The sequence below is a fragment of the Dendrobium catenatum genome, unplaced genomic scaffold (genome assembly GCF_001605985.2).
Source record: "Dendrobium catenatum unplaced genomic scaffold, ASM160598v2 fragScaff_scaffold_847, whole genome shotgun sequence".
Taxonomy (NCBI): Eukaryota; Viridiplantae; Streptophyta; class Magnoliopsida; order Asparagales; family Orchidaceae; genus Dendrobium; species Dendrobium catenatum.
The window spans coordinates 3,036,947-3,054,679 of record NW_021319309.1 but is presented as its reverse complement, the minus strand read 5'-3'; the positions used below and the strand labels follow the sequence as shown (position 1 = coordinate 3,054,679).

The following is a 17,733-nucleotide window of genomic DNA, read 5'->3' as shown; positions in this document are numbered from 1 at the left end:
GCCAGCTATATAAAAGACATTATAATATCAAAATTATTTAAGAAAAACTATTTTATTATAATAGTTTCTTAATTCATGTTATGAATAATTATAATAATCAAATAATTTATTTTTCTTTAAATTATGAGTGATAAATCATAAATATATGTGACTGAAATTTGAAAACTTAAAAATACAATAATTTCTTTTAACCAATGACTCAATGAGTCTCAAATCTCTTCACATCTCAAGGCTGATTTGGAACAACTTTTTAATTATTTTGTTAGTTAAAATTATTATCATATCCACATGCAAAGGGTATGATCAATATTTAACCCGACTCGAAAATTTATTGTTTCTGATCAACCCGTTTTGCAAACGGATCAAATTTGGGTTTCATTTTTTGACCCGTTTTTAATTTCAAGTCAGGTTCAAGTCAACCCAAAACGAACCCGGGTCAACCCCTTGCCTGTAGCGCACCACCGCTTGCACCGGCACTCTCGTCCACTATCACACCCTGGCCCGCATCGGTGTTAAACCACACGCGCTTTCCCCTCTCGCCAGCATGCACTCATCCCTCGTCCATAGGCTCACCCCCCGGGCCCACAAGCGTTCGCACCTACATCAACTTGCACCTTGTTGTCTTCGAGGTTAGCGCGTCGGGTCAACCCAGGTTAGAGGCGGGTTAGGTATGGGCCTGAATTTATGACCAATTTGTCTAATAGGGTCAGATTTTAGTTGGATGAATTAAAGACGGGTCAATTTAGAATTAGATTAAATCAAATCTAACCCAAAAATTCATTTTTACACTCCTATATTTCTTTAAAAAAAAAAAAAAACTCCTAATATGAATACATCGTTAGTGGACGATAGCTCTCGACAGTCCACGAAAAGCTCGTCAGGCGTGATGAGCGACGAATTAACAGCCTCCTATTTCAGCGCTGCCCGCCGCATTTCCACATGAACCCCACCAGCCCTCTTCTACGCCACTTATCCCGCGCACGCATTCCCACGCACTAATATACTGCAAATCCCCCCACTTCTATCCTCACCATCCACGTGGAAATCTACGAATCCTCCACCATCCGCTCATCCAAGTGGCAGTCTCGTAATTCAACTCATCACCTTCCTCTTCCTTCCCCCATAAATCCCCTCCCGCACGTCACTCATCAAGCGAAAATCCACTGAAGAAGAATAAGCAAAAAAATGGCAGAAACAAAAGCCAAGAGATTCCTTTCACTCTTCCTCCTCCTCCTCTCAACCACCGCAGCAACGTCAAAGAACACCACAACAGATTTCATCAGACAAAGTTGCGGCAAAACCCTCTACCCTAGCCTCTGCTACGCCTCGCTCGCCCCATACGCCACCGCTGTGAAGCAGGACCCGGTGAAGCTGGCCGTCGCAGCCGCTAACGTCAGTCTCAGCAAGATCCATGACGCGTCGTCTCTCGCGGCTGCCTTCCGCCTGAGCAGCACCGGGCGGGTCAGTGCTGCGCTGCGGGACTGCGTTGATACACTTGGTGCTGCGGCGGATCTGACGAATCGATCGGCGGGGGAGATTACGAAGCTCGGCGACGCGTCGAAGACGGGCGGGAGCGGCGAGATCGCGTGGGAAGTTTCGAACGCGCAGACGTGGATGAGCGCGGCGATGACGAACGAGGAGACTTGCCTCGACGGGTTCGATGGAGTGAGGGCGGGGAGGGGAGTGCGGGCGATGTGCGATCGCGTCGGCGGGGTGAAGAAGTATACGAGCAACGCTCTGGCGCTGCTTAATACGCTTGTTCATGGCAGCTAAGATTAACTTGGAAGCAATTTCTTTTGAGTTGCTCCGTTCCGCTGTACTCGGCTTTGTTTGATTAATGGATTAAGCTGTTCTGCTTTCAACTTTTAAATTTTATGGGTGATTTACATACGTAGCATTTCAAAAGAAAATTATATTCAATAATGTAGATATGTAAATTCCTCAAATTTAAATTCATAATTCGAACTCTTAAAACGATCCTAATGGACAGTTTACCCCAAGAAGAACTCTCATCAGGGGGAAATTAATAGGTTTGGTCATCCAACGTAGAGATACATCCGGACACTAGTAAAATATTATTTTAAGTTAAGCACGTCAAAAGCGCAGTCATAGCGCAAGTAAAGTGCACCTAAAGCGTAGTTAAAAAGTACAGTCAAAAGTGCAGTCCACGTTGCAAGTTTTAATTGGATGTCTGAACTTTTTTTTAGGTCCAGTGACCCGGACCTAATAATTTGCTCATCAGGTGAGTCTAACCACCTATAGAGAACTCCATAAAAGGTAGCTTATATAAAATAAAAAATGTAGTCCACTAAAAGAGTGCAGTTTTTAAATATCAACGATGCTTAATGGTGGAGTAAGAAAACAAAATTTTAATATAATTTTTATTTGACTTAGAATTCATTTGAGATAATTTTCTTACATCTTTACTTTTCATATCTTAAATATAATTTTTATTTGACTTCTATATTTTTATTGTTTTCAAGAAACTTTGTGCTAGAAAATTATTTTTTAAAATAATTTTTAAAAAAAGTTACTTTCCCAACAACATGTTTATATACTCTAGGAAAATTGCACATTACCGGTAGAATTTCCAGCGTATTTTCGACGGAACAATTTCCGGCGGATTTTTCGGCATGTTTCCGAAGCTCATTGTACCATCGAAAAAAATTTCATTGGAAAACCGCCGGAAAACTACCAAATCCGTCAAAAAATGATGAATTTTCCACCGAAAAATCCACTGGTATATTTGATTTTACTGTAGTGATAACCACCTTAAAAAAATTACAGCCATCTCAAATGGATCCTTAAACATAAATTTATAACATAAAAATATTTTTTGAACTTCGAGTAAAGCTTTACTTATTTAAAATTAACATGCTTTCATCAACTCAATACATAAATCATAAAAAATGTAAAATTACAATATATTAGCTTGCTTTCATTTTTTTTAGTTATTCATCAATTAATTTAATGTTAAATTTTTTTATTGGTAAACCTCTACTCTTTTTCAAAAGAGGGAAATGATCATTTTAAAAATAGTGGGGAAAAATATTTTTTAAGATTTATTGATGGATTTCATTCAATTTTCTTAGCAAATACTCTCCAAATTGCTTGTAAACAATAGATAGGAGCACAGAAAAACGATAAAGACAGTATGTCTTCATCTTTTTGTTCTGATTAGTTTTTGTCTTCTTAAACTATGAAACGAGGAATAAAAGCTTCATCATCAATTGGGTGAATATTTTCTCACTCTAGGGTTTGCGATTTTTCTTTCATGCTGCTGGGTGTGCGAGGGCTTCTCCTCTCCGGGGCGTCCCCATGGGGGTATCTCTTCGGTTTTCGGCTAGCTTCTGGGAAGTGTTTCTTTCCCCTTCTCGTTTTTCTGTTCTGTTATTTTTCTTTGGGTTGTGCCGTCAGTTTTGCGGCATGGCCTCCAAGCTCAAAGATCCTGGTTTTTTGGGTTGGATTTCTCACTCTAGCTCTTTTCGTGAGGCGCTTGCTGGTTCGAAAACTGTTTTCCCGGAGCTTCGGAAGGCAACTTTTCGTGGTTTACTGTCTCTGTGGGTTTCGGATATAGAAATTTCTGAACTTGCTCTTCCTTCCCAATTTTCTTTAGTGGGTTTTTTTTCCCTCAAAAAAACCTCCTCTTGAGTTTATACGCAAATTTTTTTTCAATCTTAAGCTTAATGGTGAAGTTTCGGTGACTGTGTTAGACCAATCTCACATTCTCATCAAATTAGCCAACGGTTTGGATTATTGCAGGGTTTTTTGCCACCGATCATACATGGTTTTCAATTGTTTCATGAAATTAACGAAATAGTCGCCATCTCTCGACATCGGAGTTGAATCTCCGATTATTCCGATCTGGATTTCGTTCCCTAGGCTTCACCCCCATTTTATTTCTCCTCGTATTCTTTTTGGGTTGGCTGAGATTTTTGGTAAACCGTTAAAAATCGACGAAGCAACTTCTGTGGGTTCTCGTCCGTCGCATGCTAGGGTTCTTGTAGAATTAGATATTACCAAATCCTATCCTAAGCAAGTTTGGCTTGGTTCAGAGTCCTTGGGTTATGTTCAAGATGTGATTTTAGATTATTTTTCCCAATTTTTGTTCTGTTGTAGGGGGGTTTGTGCAACATAGGGCACCCCGTCCGAGTGTAACTGTCGTTTGGGTGGTGGGGGGGGGGGGGGGTTGTTCCTGAAGCTCCTGATGCCTCTTTTCCGAATAAGGTTGAGGTTTTGAATGTGGTTAATTCTGCTGTTGTGCCGTCCGATCCGGTTGGTGTGATCGATTCGTTTCCTGTTGTTTCTCCTCAAACGTTGGTTGCTTCCCCTAAGCCGATGGTGTTGGAGAAGACTGATATGGCTGTTTTTCAAAGTGGAGTTGATTTGGGAATTTTAGTTAATGGTAATGATGATTTTCTTAATGAGTCTGCTGTTTTATGCTCGAAGGTGGCTGTTATTGACGATCCGGTGGTTTGCGTTGAACCGGGTGCTTTGGCGGGTGGTGCTGTGCCAGAAATTGTTGGTGTTAGTAAAAGTAATAGCCTGGTGGTGGTTGGTGAGGGTGTTAACTTGCCGGAGGCGGTTGTTGATTGTGTTCTGTCGCCTAATGCCATTCCTTTTTTTCCCTCGATTATGTTGGGCGGAAATGATCACGCGAATGTGAAGTTGGATTCTCTGGTGGTTGATCTGGTGCCGGAAGTGGGTGCGTATACTATGAATGATGGTGAAATTGGTGTCCAAAACGTTGCATCTGTCGGGTTAGAGGTGGAATCTCAGAATCTGGGTTGTGTGGAAGGCGTTTCTTCCATAAACTGTGTTGTTGAGGTTCCAGTGTTGGAAATTGATGAACAAGCGTTGGCTAACTGTGTGGGTAATTCCTCTGGTGATGAGATTCGAAAACAGGGTGATTGGCTCATTGATTCATCGGATGAGGAGCTTGATTCTGATTATCTTGAATCCGACAATGAATTTTCTCTTGTTCGTGCTAAAACTGTTGCCACTAGGGGAAAATTGTGGGGGAGAGGACGGCGCAAACGTTGATTTTTACTATGGTGTTCTCCTCTTTGTTTGTCTCGATTGTCTTCGGAATCGTTTGGTTTTACTGGTTGGAATTGGTGTTATTTGAGGCTAAGGGCTATGATGTGGTCGGGGCTTGCGTCTCGATTGTTTTTGCTGGTGGCAACCGTTGGTGTGGAATTCGGGATGGTTAACTGGGTCACTAACTGGACGGTCCGTGCGAGACGTCGTCGACGCTGGAGCCTTGACAGTTTGCTGAGCCAATTTTTTTAGCTTGTATTTTTTCTTGTTAGATTTTGTGGTCTTTTTCTTTCAGTTTGTTTTTTGGTCAGTGGTTGTATGTTTTGTTTTGTGTTTTTAATAAAATTTTTACTTTAAAAAAAAAAAAAAAAAAAAAAAAAAAAAAAAAAAAAAAAAAAAACGAGGAATAAAAGCTTATTATAAAACTAATGAAAAGTCCAAGAAACTGTTTAATAATAGAATAGAAGTCTCTTATCAGACACTTTTTTTCACTTTTTTAAAATCAATATTTGGCAAGAGCGTCAAAGGATTAGACATTTAGATGGAGAAAATGGTCCATGGGGATTGGTTGGGTTCTTGGGGACATTTGAAGGCGATCGGTATGTAGTCCATCTTGATTCGATGATTAAATATTTTTATTTTAATTCTGACTTTGTTTGGGACAATTTTTTTACTATTTTATAAAACAACTTCTTTATACAATAATTTCTTGAACTAAAAATTTTTATACTAAAAAACTGTTTTAAAAAGCATTAAAAAAGCCGTCCCAAATGAAGCCTATGAGGTCTAAAAATCATAACCTAATATGTATGAGTTTGAACAGAAGAATTGTATGATTAGAGGCTCCAAATGAAGGCTAGAGTTACGAAATTTACGAACATCCGAACTTCTTCTCCACTTAAATTTGTCCATAATATCATGTTCAAAGATTTCAAGTGAGGTTTCCTCCTTTACTAAATCAAAAACTTAGATCAAACAACCCAAATTGCTCTCATCTCACTTAAAAAAATGATTATGGTATCACTCTCCTAAATTGTCTTAAAAATCTCTTTGCTTTAAAATCATAATTACCTTGTTATTAAATCAACCATTATGATGTATCTGATTGGGGGTCAAATCATCTTAAAAGTCTTGACATAATGCACAAAACCTAACTTCAATGATGTGAAAGAGAATATATAATTTTTATCTTGTATTTGAGGGCCCTAATAAAAAATCAAAATGAATAAAAAACAGTGATTATCTTTCTAGAAAGAGAAAAATGCATATTCCATACACTAAAAAATATTTATATATTAGACAATTAATAAATTTGAAAATGCACTTCTTATTAATAATAAGAATTGCCATTTTGTTTCTTAATGAAACTCATCAAAGAGAAATCAAACAATGTATTTCTTTCGCCTTAATATATATTCTTCATTGATTAATGTTCGGCTCATAAAATTACCTTCTAATATTGAACAAGTTCCCCTATTTTTTTACTAAATCTATTACACTATAGGAAAAATATTGATTTCCGACAAACGAATCTATTGAAAAAATAATAAATTTCACCAATAAATAAATATATATATCATATCATATGAGCACACAAAGTATTTAATGTTAGGTCAAGAAATCCAAGAAATCAAGAGGGCTAATATGATGTTTTCAGTATAATAGCTGTGATTATATATATAACAATGATTATAGATTTTTTTTTTTTCTTTAGAAGTAATAATAATAAAAAGTTTTTTATAACCATTACACTCTAATATACCTAATTTAAGTGTAAAACCCTCATTTAAATTTAATAAATAATATCATATCAAATACTTTCTAATCAAATCTTTTAAAGTTTACCTTTATCTTTTTTTAATATAGGCCAAATTTAATAATCTACACTCCAAACAAACTATAAAGTCTTCATTACTTAGAACATTTTAACTAAAAGTTTGAAAATGATATGTACCTTCCTTATTAAAACAGAGTTAAGAACAATTATTAGGTCCTCCGACCAGACGTAGAGCTACGTCCGGTCGGAGCTAGAATCGGGCCAACAAATGAGAAATACCAATCAAATACCGAGCAATACCAAACAATAATGAGGAATACCATCATGTGAAGACCCAATACCGAACTATACCGAGCAGTACCGAGTTATACAAAAAAATACCGGTATTTTTTTATATAACTCGGTATTGCTCGGTATAGCTTGGTATAACTCGATATTGGTCTTCACAGAGCGGTATTCCACTTTATTACCAAATAATACCTAGCAATATCAAGGAAATACCAAATTTTTTTACGGGATTTTAGTGCCGACCGGACGTTCCTCTCCGTCCGATCGGAGGACCTATTAAAAGTTCAGAGCAAGGAGACTCCCAACAACTCTATAAGATGGGGCAGACTAATGAGGGCATGGTTCATATCAAAATTAAATCGATGACCTCATATCACTGTTGGGAATAATTGCTGGATGGAGATTTTCTTTTTTAATTTTAAATTTCGCCAACTTTGGCCAAGTTGCATTGATTTTCTTTTTATTTCAATTGAAATCGATGTTTGTTTTTCACTTTTAACTTATTTCATGAATTGCAAAAAACTAAACAATTTTACTTGAATTTTCTATTTAACGAAAGTTATTAAGTTTTTGGGACATCTTTATTGTTATTTTTAAAGCAAATTCTTAGTAAAAATAATATTTTTGCACTGGAAAGCTGCTTTAAAAACAGTAAAAAAAATTATCCAAAACGAAACCTAAAATTTACGAGTAAGACTAAAAACGAAACAAAAGCTGCTTTAAAACCTTGGTATGAACAACAAACTTCTAAGTCATTAATCTTATTGATGCCTGCCCATAGCAAGCTCCCATCAATAACTACTCATCTCTTTCATCCACTGGTAGTCATATCAAAACTTGCCCCAAATAGCTTTCATCACAAACTCTTATCCTTCACACACTGCCATTTTTATCGATGCCTTCCCCCAACTTTCATCATTCTTCTCGTTTGCACGCCAATGAGACTATCAATGTTCGGCATTGATGAGCTCTTACGACAAACTCCTCTCATATGCCACTCATTTCAAAGCCTACATTATACAGACTATCATTATGGATTAATTATTCTGTGCGGACACCAGACGCCGTTCGGAAGCAAATTAGAGCATGCCATGTCACATCTTTGTTGTGGACCCGTTATGTATCGGATGACATGATTCGCTTTGATTCACCTCCAAACACAGAGCTACGTCCGGTGCCTGCACAGGATAATTTCTCCTTATTATGACATATGTCATCAATCCATCTGATGCATTCCCCGAACAAGACAAACCTATTGTAAAATGACAATTCTTCAAAATAAGACTTGAACCAAGTTCGAGCCAATTTGATTTTAAATCAGTTCAAAACAATTTGGAACGGCCATATAAGCTCAATTAACAGCCCCCAAATGAACTTTTTAGCATATTTGTCAAATAAATGTATGATACCAATCACATATATTATAATATAATGCATATAAAGTCAAATCCTTTAAAGCTCAACTAAATTTTATAATTAAAGCCACATTAAATTTCATATATAACATATTATGATAAAACTTAAATTATATCCAAAACTGAATAAAAAATCCAAATAAACAATGAAAACTATCAATACTAAAAATCTTAAGCTGAGTTCAAAATTGAACTGTTTTTCAAGGAAAATTTATTCTGTATAGACACCAGATGTCGTCTGGAGGCAAATTAGAGCACGCCACATCAACCCTTTGCTTTACACCGCGATTGTATACCTGCTATGTACCAAGTGATGTGGCGTGCTCTGATTCGCCTTCGTACGGTCCAGTGTCCGAACAAAATAATTTCTATTTTCAAGAGAGCCAACTTGTTTTAAATAAAATAAAACAACACAATAAAAGTTTTGTATGGCACTCAAAGACTAATAAATGCTTGAAGTTGCAAAAATACTCTGAAATACGATATAATTTCTTAAATTTGTAGTTCAATTAGATACTTCAAACTAATGCTGAATTTAAACGACAAGCTCACCCCAAAATATATTCAAACGCAAATTTCATTTTACACAACTAATAAATATAAATTTCATATATTTAAAAATATACTTAACAATATATTTTGATGTTTCCATCATTTAATTTGGAAAATTTTCAAATCAATGTTAAATTTAGGTTTCGTTTAGAACAACTTTTTATTATGCTCTAAAACTACTTTCTAGTAAAAAAAATTCTTCAACAACAACAACAACATCAAGCTTTTGTCCCACTACATGAATCCTTTTTCTCCATTCTGTCATGTTAAAAGTCAAATTCTCCTTCAAATCTAAAAAAAAAAATTATTTCTAATATTTTCTAACCAAATCTATTTAGATATATCTCTACCTTTCTTAATATAAGTCAAATATAATACCTCTACTTTCCTAACTGGGTCATCGGAAGGCCGTCATTTATGTGACCAAACCATCTAAGGCGACTCTCTAATCTTATCTTCCACTGGAGTTACTCCAACCTTTTCCAAGCGAAGCTTAACTTTTATACTAAAGAACTATTTTAAAAAACAATAAGAAATTTATCTCAAAAGAAGCCTTAACTCCACAACCCTTCAAAACCTCCTAAAAATGTAATGTTACATTTTTTTTCAATAAAATTACTAATTTTCTATAATATGTTTAGAATCTACAGCAATCAAATAAGTCCAAGTAATCTTCCCTTGGCACAATCTTAATGCAGTAAAATGCACATATGTAAATATGAGACCTCGAGCATACCCTGAATTACCTCTAAAGGTTGAGCCTTGTCGAAATGCCAATCACTTAGGAAGCACTCATAGCCAATAACAGAATTCCACTTCCATCCGCAGCTGAAGCAAGAACTCATATTTTATGAACAGTGGTATGTCCCTAGAAAGGGAAGAACCCTTACGAGATGCAGGAAAGAAAGATGTTATTAGACGGTTGAAACAAAAAGAAAATCGTGGAAAGATAATGAATAATGTCTCCATTGTACTCTCTCTCACACGGCAAATTATTAGGTCCAATCACCGGACCTAAATTTTCCTCCGGATTCCTGATCTTTTAGTGTGCTTTAGATGTATTTTTAAAAAAGAGCAACTAATACACAATTTTAACTGCATATTAACTGCTCTTTTGCTGCACTTTTACCGAGTATTTGAAAAGCGCATCAAAAGCACAACAAAAAGGCAACAAATACTCAATGAGTAAGATATTTGTTGTGCTTTTACTGTGCTTTTGCTATATTTTTGCAAACAATCAACAAAAAAGCATCTAAAATGCAATTAAAATTATTTATTAGCTGTCCTTTTTCAAAAATACATCAAAAGCACATTAAAAGTGCATGAAATCTAGACAAAAATTTAGGTCTGCTGACCAGACCTAATAATTTGCCCTCTTACACACACATTTCTTTCTCTATTAGTACTCAGAAAATGGTTTTATGTACAACACTTATGCTTCATTTGGGACAGTTTTTTTCTTGTTTTCTAAAACATCTTTTAGTCTAAAATTTTCTTGAATTAGAAAGATTTATACTAGAAAATCATTTTAGAAAGCATCACGAAGCTGTCCCAAACAAAGGCTTACTCGAACATAAATATTCATTAATGTCACCGCATCTTTCTTCCACCAATAAGACGTGTTATAGGAGCTCTGTCAGAATAGATCAATCTACCATCATTCAAATGTGACTCGCGTCTCCATGCTGGGCCAACGAACCATGAGACGGCAGCACCGCCCAGCAAACCGCCCAACTGAAACCATGCAATGTTTTGTGATATCATCACAACATTTCTTTTCAAATGTAGAAGACACTACATTGGGTAATAATGTGCTGATAACTTGTTGCAATGGATTTAAAGTAATCATTATTCTCATAAAGATGGGCAACTTGCTTTGCAAGTGAATTACATGTGTACTTAAAATCAGAGTACAGATGCAATGTATTTATTTCCTTTCAAAAGTTCTCAAATAATTGTCAAAATTAGATCAAAATCGACGGTTAAATCAGTCGGATCATGAATGGGAGAAATTATTCTGTGTGGAGGTCAGATGCAGCTCTAAGTCCGAAGGCAAATCAGGTGTAGCCACATCAGCGGTACCGAGCCACAGTACTGAGCAAAGGGGTGATGTGGCGCATTCTGATTAGTCTCCGGATGGCATTCGGCATCCGCACAGAATAATTAATCCATGAATGGGGCCTAAAACCAATTTGATATGATTAATAAAATAGATTAATAGAGAATAGGAATCATCCCATCAAAAACAAATTGCAATTAAATTGATTTCGGTTTGACTAAAAATTACAATGAAAAGGTAGTGTTGAATGTAATGTCTTTTGGACTCGTTTCATGCATGTGTTATATTCCATGATGTTATGTACATATATATAATTGCTTATTTAACACAGTTGAACTCCTAATTAGCACAAATAAATTATTTTTATTATTTTTATAATATTTATATCATCACAGTTGAACTTCTGATTAAAACTTCAAAATCTTGAATCTTTCCTTCCATTAGATAAATGTTCCGTTAGACCAGTCTAGTCTGTTTATACGGGACCGGCCTATGAGCGAAACAAGCAGAGGTTTTCCGCCTCCTGTACGTAGGAGCCGACGGCCCAGGTTTGACGGAGCCGTTTTGGAAGGATTTTTTAGAGAGTTAGGAGGGAAATTTGAATGTAGAGATTGTTTATAGATTTCATTTTGAATTGTATTCATTAAATAGTTGATTTTTCTAGGGTTAGAGCATCTTGCATTTGGCTGAAATTTGATATCTCTTAGGTTTAAGTTTCCTTTGGGCTCTAGCGTCCTTGAATTGAGGATCACTTGTATCTTATTTGTTTTTCTTCCGTTAGTTGATTTTTCTCAATAAAGTGATCTGTTTTTTTTTTCTCTACTTGTTGGGCATTCTCGCTGATTTTGTCAAGATCGTTAGGTTTCATTTGAGATTTTCAAGTGTTTCCTATTATGTTCAGTCCTGTTCTAAAAATTTTTCTCACACAAATCAAAATTATAATAATATGCTATGTTCTTTAAAAAGGAAAGCAGTTGAAAAAACCAAACAAAACCTCACGAATCAGAATAAGGGGTTCAGTTGCAGCACCACTTACATGGCCCCAGTTGTCAATGCCTCTGGAGAGAAGACCTATAACCTGCATTACAATTCCCCATTCTAAACAAACAGAACGAATCATAATGTGAAGTCCTTCAATCAAGCTGAAGTCATACATACCATATTTAGAGCGATGATATGTACAATTTGTTGTAATTCGTCTTTCCCTCCACCAAAGAAGCTTCTATGCCTCAAAATAAACACGGAAAAGGAGCCCACCTTGATAAAGAAATATGAGTTATTACTTCAAAGTAGTCCAGGATAAGCCAGTGTAAGAGCAGTCGGTTTCGGATTTTTCTTCTCAAAACAAAACTCAAAACCTATCTGAATTTTCACTCCTAAAAGCAGCAGATTGTTTTTTGCACACGAGTAAAAGTCATAAAAACAAATTACATAGAATTTATAAAATGATCAAACAAATAAGCTAGATGATGCGAGCAAACCAACTGGAACACTACCCATCTGGTAAGGTCGGGAGGCCAGTAGTAAAATAAACAAAATTATGTTGACGTTTTTGTTTGGAATATATACCTCGGTGATTAATATCACTTTCTTTGGAGCAGTTTATTTTGAAGTATTTTAGATGTAGACTAAACAAAACGCAGGGTTTTAATTTTGATGGTTTGATTTGATGTAAGTGAAAATAAATTAAAATTGTAGTGTATTAGGAATTCCTCAATAGTTCATTTACGATATATTCAAAACTAACCTAAAATTAGGTGAAAAACAAATTCAAACCAGTCATTCCTCTTCACGTGTTTCATGAATGCACAGCCCCAAGCCGAGGTTCGATCTTGCAAAGGCACCATTTCCGGCCTTTCTTCCCTGAGCTTGCAAACCCTTATGCGAAACAAACACAGCTGCCACAACCGCACCTTACGAATCCTTCATGCTCACTACATCACCGCCCTAACTCTCCATTTCCTTATCGCCGAATTCCTTATTTTGTTCAAATGCACCCCTAGATTGTCGGCTACTGCCATCAAACCTCAACTCTAAAATCTAAATGCCATCCAGCTCCCTTCTCTTGGATTTGACTATGATTGCATTAAGATGGTGCGAATGAGAGTTTTTTTTTTTTTTTTTTTTTAATTATGTAACTTAATGCAAACAAGAAGAAACTTCTATGTAGCCATTGAAGAACAAGTTGCTGTTACTACATACACTCTAGCATAATGCTTGTAATCGAGTCATTCGACTCAATTTTTAACTATCTAAGAAACTATTAGTATGTACTTGAATGCTGGATGACATGCAATAGAAGAATAGTGACAGGAAATGAGTAAAGCTCCATAGCTTCAGACTCTATGGGGCTGTTTGGTAGAATTTAGGATTTCATTTAAGTAGGATTTCGTAAATCCTCTAAATTCCGGATTTACGAAATCCTGAGGGGTTAAATCCTAAAGACTGTTTGGTAACATTCATGATAAATCTAGTTAAATCCTTTGTGACTGTTTGGCTGTTCATTTTAGGATTTAAAGCGGTTAAAAAGTTGACATACATTATTAGGATAATTAAAGAACGACAAAAAAAGTTTAAATACAAAACTTTATTAATACTAATTAATTATTTAATTATTATTTATAATATTTTATAATAAATTTTTTTATTTTAGATCATATTTAATCCTATTAATTATTTTAAAATAACTAAGTATTTAACTAATAATTTTATCAATTATTTAAATATTATTTAATTAATTTCACTTAATTATTAATATTTTAAATTATATTAATTAAATTATTCAACAATTAAAAGTGTCTAGGTTTTACTTTTTCCCTCCTGTATTTCGTTCGGCTTTGTTCATTCGCACCAAAAATTTTCAAGAGTTCTTCATCGTCGCTGTTCGACTTTGCTCCTTCGACTACATTACCTTCTTGTTGGATCGGAAGTTACGACATTTTTTTGATCTGAAGCAACTTGCTGTGAAGGTAACTTTCTCCCTTTCGCGCGCTTCTTCGGCCAAATCCCGTAAATCCGCCGAACCAAATGATTTCGGAAATCCAGGATTTAGAGCGAATCGGCGGAATTTTCCGTCCACGAAGGATTTCGTTTGCCGTGAGATTTGGATTTGCATTTTAGGCCGTTTGGCTGGATTTCTCCCAAACCCCGCCTTAAATCTGCCTAAATCCGCATACCAAACAGCCCCTATATAAGATACAAGCAAATGATAGGTTTGTACCCTTTTTTAAGGTATAATTATACCTAATGTTTCAAATAATTTATCTTTAGAGTTCTTACGAATGCAGTTATAGAAAACATAACTGAATTGGCATTATAGATGGAATACAAATTAAAGTTAGTATACTCAAGGAGTAAGAATCCACATTTAAAGAAAGAAAATCATACTCAAGCTAAAATGTGCTAGCAACAGTAGACTATGCTGAATGACCAAATTATGATAAGTTTATATCATCAAATTCAATACGGCTAATTGCATTTTAAAAAAAAATAACACAAATAATTTATAATAATGACTAGTTGTTAAATATCAGTTGTGTGTTTAGAAGAAACAAAATCATTATCATAAATTTGGAGCATGAGCACTCACCTCAAAATCATATGACAAGCTTTTGCCTTTTTAATCCTAACTCTTACTCTGATAATTAAGCACCTATAATCATGTATAATTATATAAGATTATCTTAACTTATATCTAATAATATCTCTTTTTCTAATTAGCTATTAAATGTTTTTAAATAACTCTCTTTTTTTATAAAAGAAAAATATTTTTAATTCATATATTTTCTATTTAGATATTTATGCTATTTATTTTATCACTTAAAATAATAATAAATTAGTTAATTAATAATAATAAATTTTTTCTTCACTCGACACCAAGCAACCAAGTGAAAAAAACGACCTTTGTCTTCCTCGAAACCAAACGGTGGTCGGTCCTTTATCTTCTCATAATGAACCTTACACCCCTTTCATGACTCCTCATTTTGAGTGTTCATCTCCTTTGTGACTCTAGGCAATGGAACAAACATAATTAAATGTCACTAGTTCGAGATATTATAATCGCCCATACATATAAAAATTCCGTCATTGAAATTTACTTATGATTTCTAGCGAAAACATGCCATTATGATCTAAATTTAGCATAGCAATCTCTACTTTAGCAAAATATATCTTAATTTCATGCAACATAAATTTTGAAATTGAGTACATAACTTGGTAAAACACAACACAATAAGTTACCAGGCATTAGTTATTACAATCATTTAAAATAACCTTGTCAACATCAATGGATTCATCCAGCTTATGCTGTCTCAAAGCATAAGGTTGTAGTTGAATATTCTACCTTGTTTGAATTTATGATGGAGCTGAAACGATCGATTTTATCATCTTTTATTTACTAAAACTCTTCTATGAAGGTGCTCCACTTGATTTCATCTCACCTAAAGCCTTCTAGCCAAGTGTAGGGCAAAACATTACTATGTGTATAGGTTAAAGGCACCAGTAGCAAGTTTTAGAGCTCATCAAGCATTCACCTTTACAAAACCTTCTACATTCTGCACAAGAATCTATAACTCTACTGATAGAACAACTACTAACTCCACCTATGTTGATCTTCTCATTTGATCCTTCGTACTAACTAGCAAGCATGTCTTCTTCAAAAGCACACCATAGGTGTGGTGGACATATAAAAGTATATAAATGAATCCCCGAGAGATATTGTGAACTCATAAAAGTACACAACACATTGGTGTTGACCAAATCAATCAACATGATCCAAAAAAAAGGATTAAATTCAAATGAAAACACTTAAAAAGAGATTTAGGCTTCGTTTGGGACGGCTTTTTTATTGCTTTTTAAAACAGAATTGTAGTACAATTTTTTTAATTTTTGTACTAAAACTCTATTTTTAGAAGCAATAAAAAAACCGTCCCAAACGAAGCCTTAGACTTTGATTTGAGTTAGATTGAAGAGAGTCCTGCATCTGCCTCATAATAGCATTCTCTAAAAAGTCCAATGAAGTCTACCCAGTTGACAAGCATATTGAGGATTCATTTATATCTTGTTCTAATGTTACTATCTCCACCACCTTTATGCTTCTCCATCTAATGTAAATGTAGTGAGTGTCACCTTCCTCTTATCAAGGCATGACATGCTATCCAATATCTTTTCTATATGAAGCAACCAATTCTCTGCCTCAATCAATCCCTCATTACCTTTGAATAATGGTGGTCACATATCCTAAAATAACTTTAGATATTTATCCACTTCAAGTTGTAATCTTGATTCTTAAAGATGTTGTGTCATAGTTGTCATCATTTCAATGAATGTATTAGTGTTTACTATCACCTCAGATGACACTTCTTCTTCCATCATATTCTATCAGTTACATCTTCTTGATCATTCATATATATGATATATATGAGACAATTAACATATTATTTAATCACATCTCTAATTTTTTTATGAATAATTTTCATTAATCATTCTTATGGCACTTTTACTATGGTTCATAAAATCAGACGATTATTTAAAAAAAAAAAATCGCTTAAATTACTCATAACGAACTATTTAAAATACACTGAATAGCAACTATAAATTCCAAATGTATTTTAATGACAAAAAATTTACTATAACTATTTCAAATAATTTTTTCTTTCGGAGTATCACATCTATGGTACACATTTTCTTCTCTTCAAGTCATTTAAATTTTTTCTGATGATACATCAATACGTTTGCAATGATTATAACATAACTCAATGAGTATGTCATGCTTCTAAATTATATTAATGTAATAACATTTTGAACAATATGCATTTTAACTATAAAACATGAAATAATCTAACTTTATTTAATAATAACTATATTTAAAATTCACTTTGAAATAACCATAAATAATTGATGCAGGACTACTTAGATGCAACGTTTATGAGTTTCATTTAGGCTTTGCACAACTCTTTGATTAGAATAAGTTCAGAATAAAATTACTAGCAATTATCCACGGCGAGTAAAACAATGAAGGAGTTAATCTTGCATAGGATAAATCACAGGCGCCAACTTTTGAACAATCAAGATAATTGAGAAAATAAAAGCAATGCAAAATAATAGTCTTCAAGTTAATCCCTAATTTAACAATGAGAGTTAGGATGCATGGAAAGCACACTCAATCCCTACGATTTACTAAGCTTTAGCAAGAGCACTTGGAGAAGACTTTCACAATGACAATCTAACCAATTGAGAATTTAGATTTAGAAGAAATTGAATGCAAGTAGAAAAGAGGAAAACATTTGCTTAAGGATACGTGGAGATCCTCCACTCAAGGCCTTCGACATGTTCGTTGACGGCTTCCGTTAGACGCACAAGTTTCCCTCCACGTCCTCTTCGATAGTATGATCAATCTCCTTCTCGTTGATGATGTACACGGATATCTTGACAAGAAAGAAACTTCTCTTGCCTTGTGGTAGGGGAAAGAACCAATGGCTGAAATCTGAAATCAGTTTCAGATTCTCATGAGTAGACTATGAGAACTTAGTGGAGAGATCCAAGACTAGCCCTGAGAAAATTCGGCCAGCAACCAGTAAGGAGTTCCCAGATTTTCTCACAGG

General features: G+C 34.8%; 2 protein-coding genes across 7 annotated transcripts in view; one reads left to right on the top strand and one right to left on the bottom strand.

Moving 5' to 3' along the window:
- The first annotated feature begins 1,185 nt into the window (after window positions 1-1,185).
- Window positions 1,186-1,870, top strand: LOC110113646 (pectinesterase inhibitor 11-like). The gene has a single exon (XM_020846306.2). It carries the CDS (start codon window positions 1,186-1,188, stop codon window positions 1,771-1,773), a length of 588 nt encoding a protein of 195 aa, XP_020701965.1. The 3' UTR covers window positions 1,774-1,870.
- Window positions 1,871-9,608: 7,738 nt separating this feature from the next.
- Window positions 9,609-17,733, bottom strand: part of LOC110113630 (RHOMBOID-like protein 10, chloroplastic) — a 34,663-nt gene continuing 26,538 nt past the window's right edge. For 2 of the 6 annotated variants that reach the window (XM_020846284.2, XM_028696834.1), the window contains exons 7-9: window positions 12,290-12,388; window positions 12,168-12,209; window positions 9,967-10,806 (exon numbers count right to left, since the gene is read on the bottom strand). In XM_020846284.2, coding sequence (XP_020701943.1) covers window positions 10,663-10,806; window positions 12,168-12,209; window positions 12,290-12,388 — 285 coding nt within the window. In that variant the 3' untranslated portion in view covers window positions 9,967-10,662. The other 4 variants (XM_020846285.2, XM_028696832.1, XM_020846286.2 and 1 more) reach the window with 4 other exon arrangements.

What these genes read in the sequence shown, in the direction of transcription:
- LOC110113646 (XM_020846306.2), top strand. Translation starts at nt 1,186, where the DNA reads ATGGCAGAAACAAAAGCCAAGAGATTCCTTTCACTCTTCCTCCTCCTC.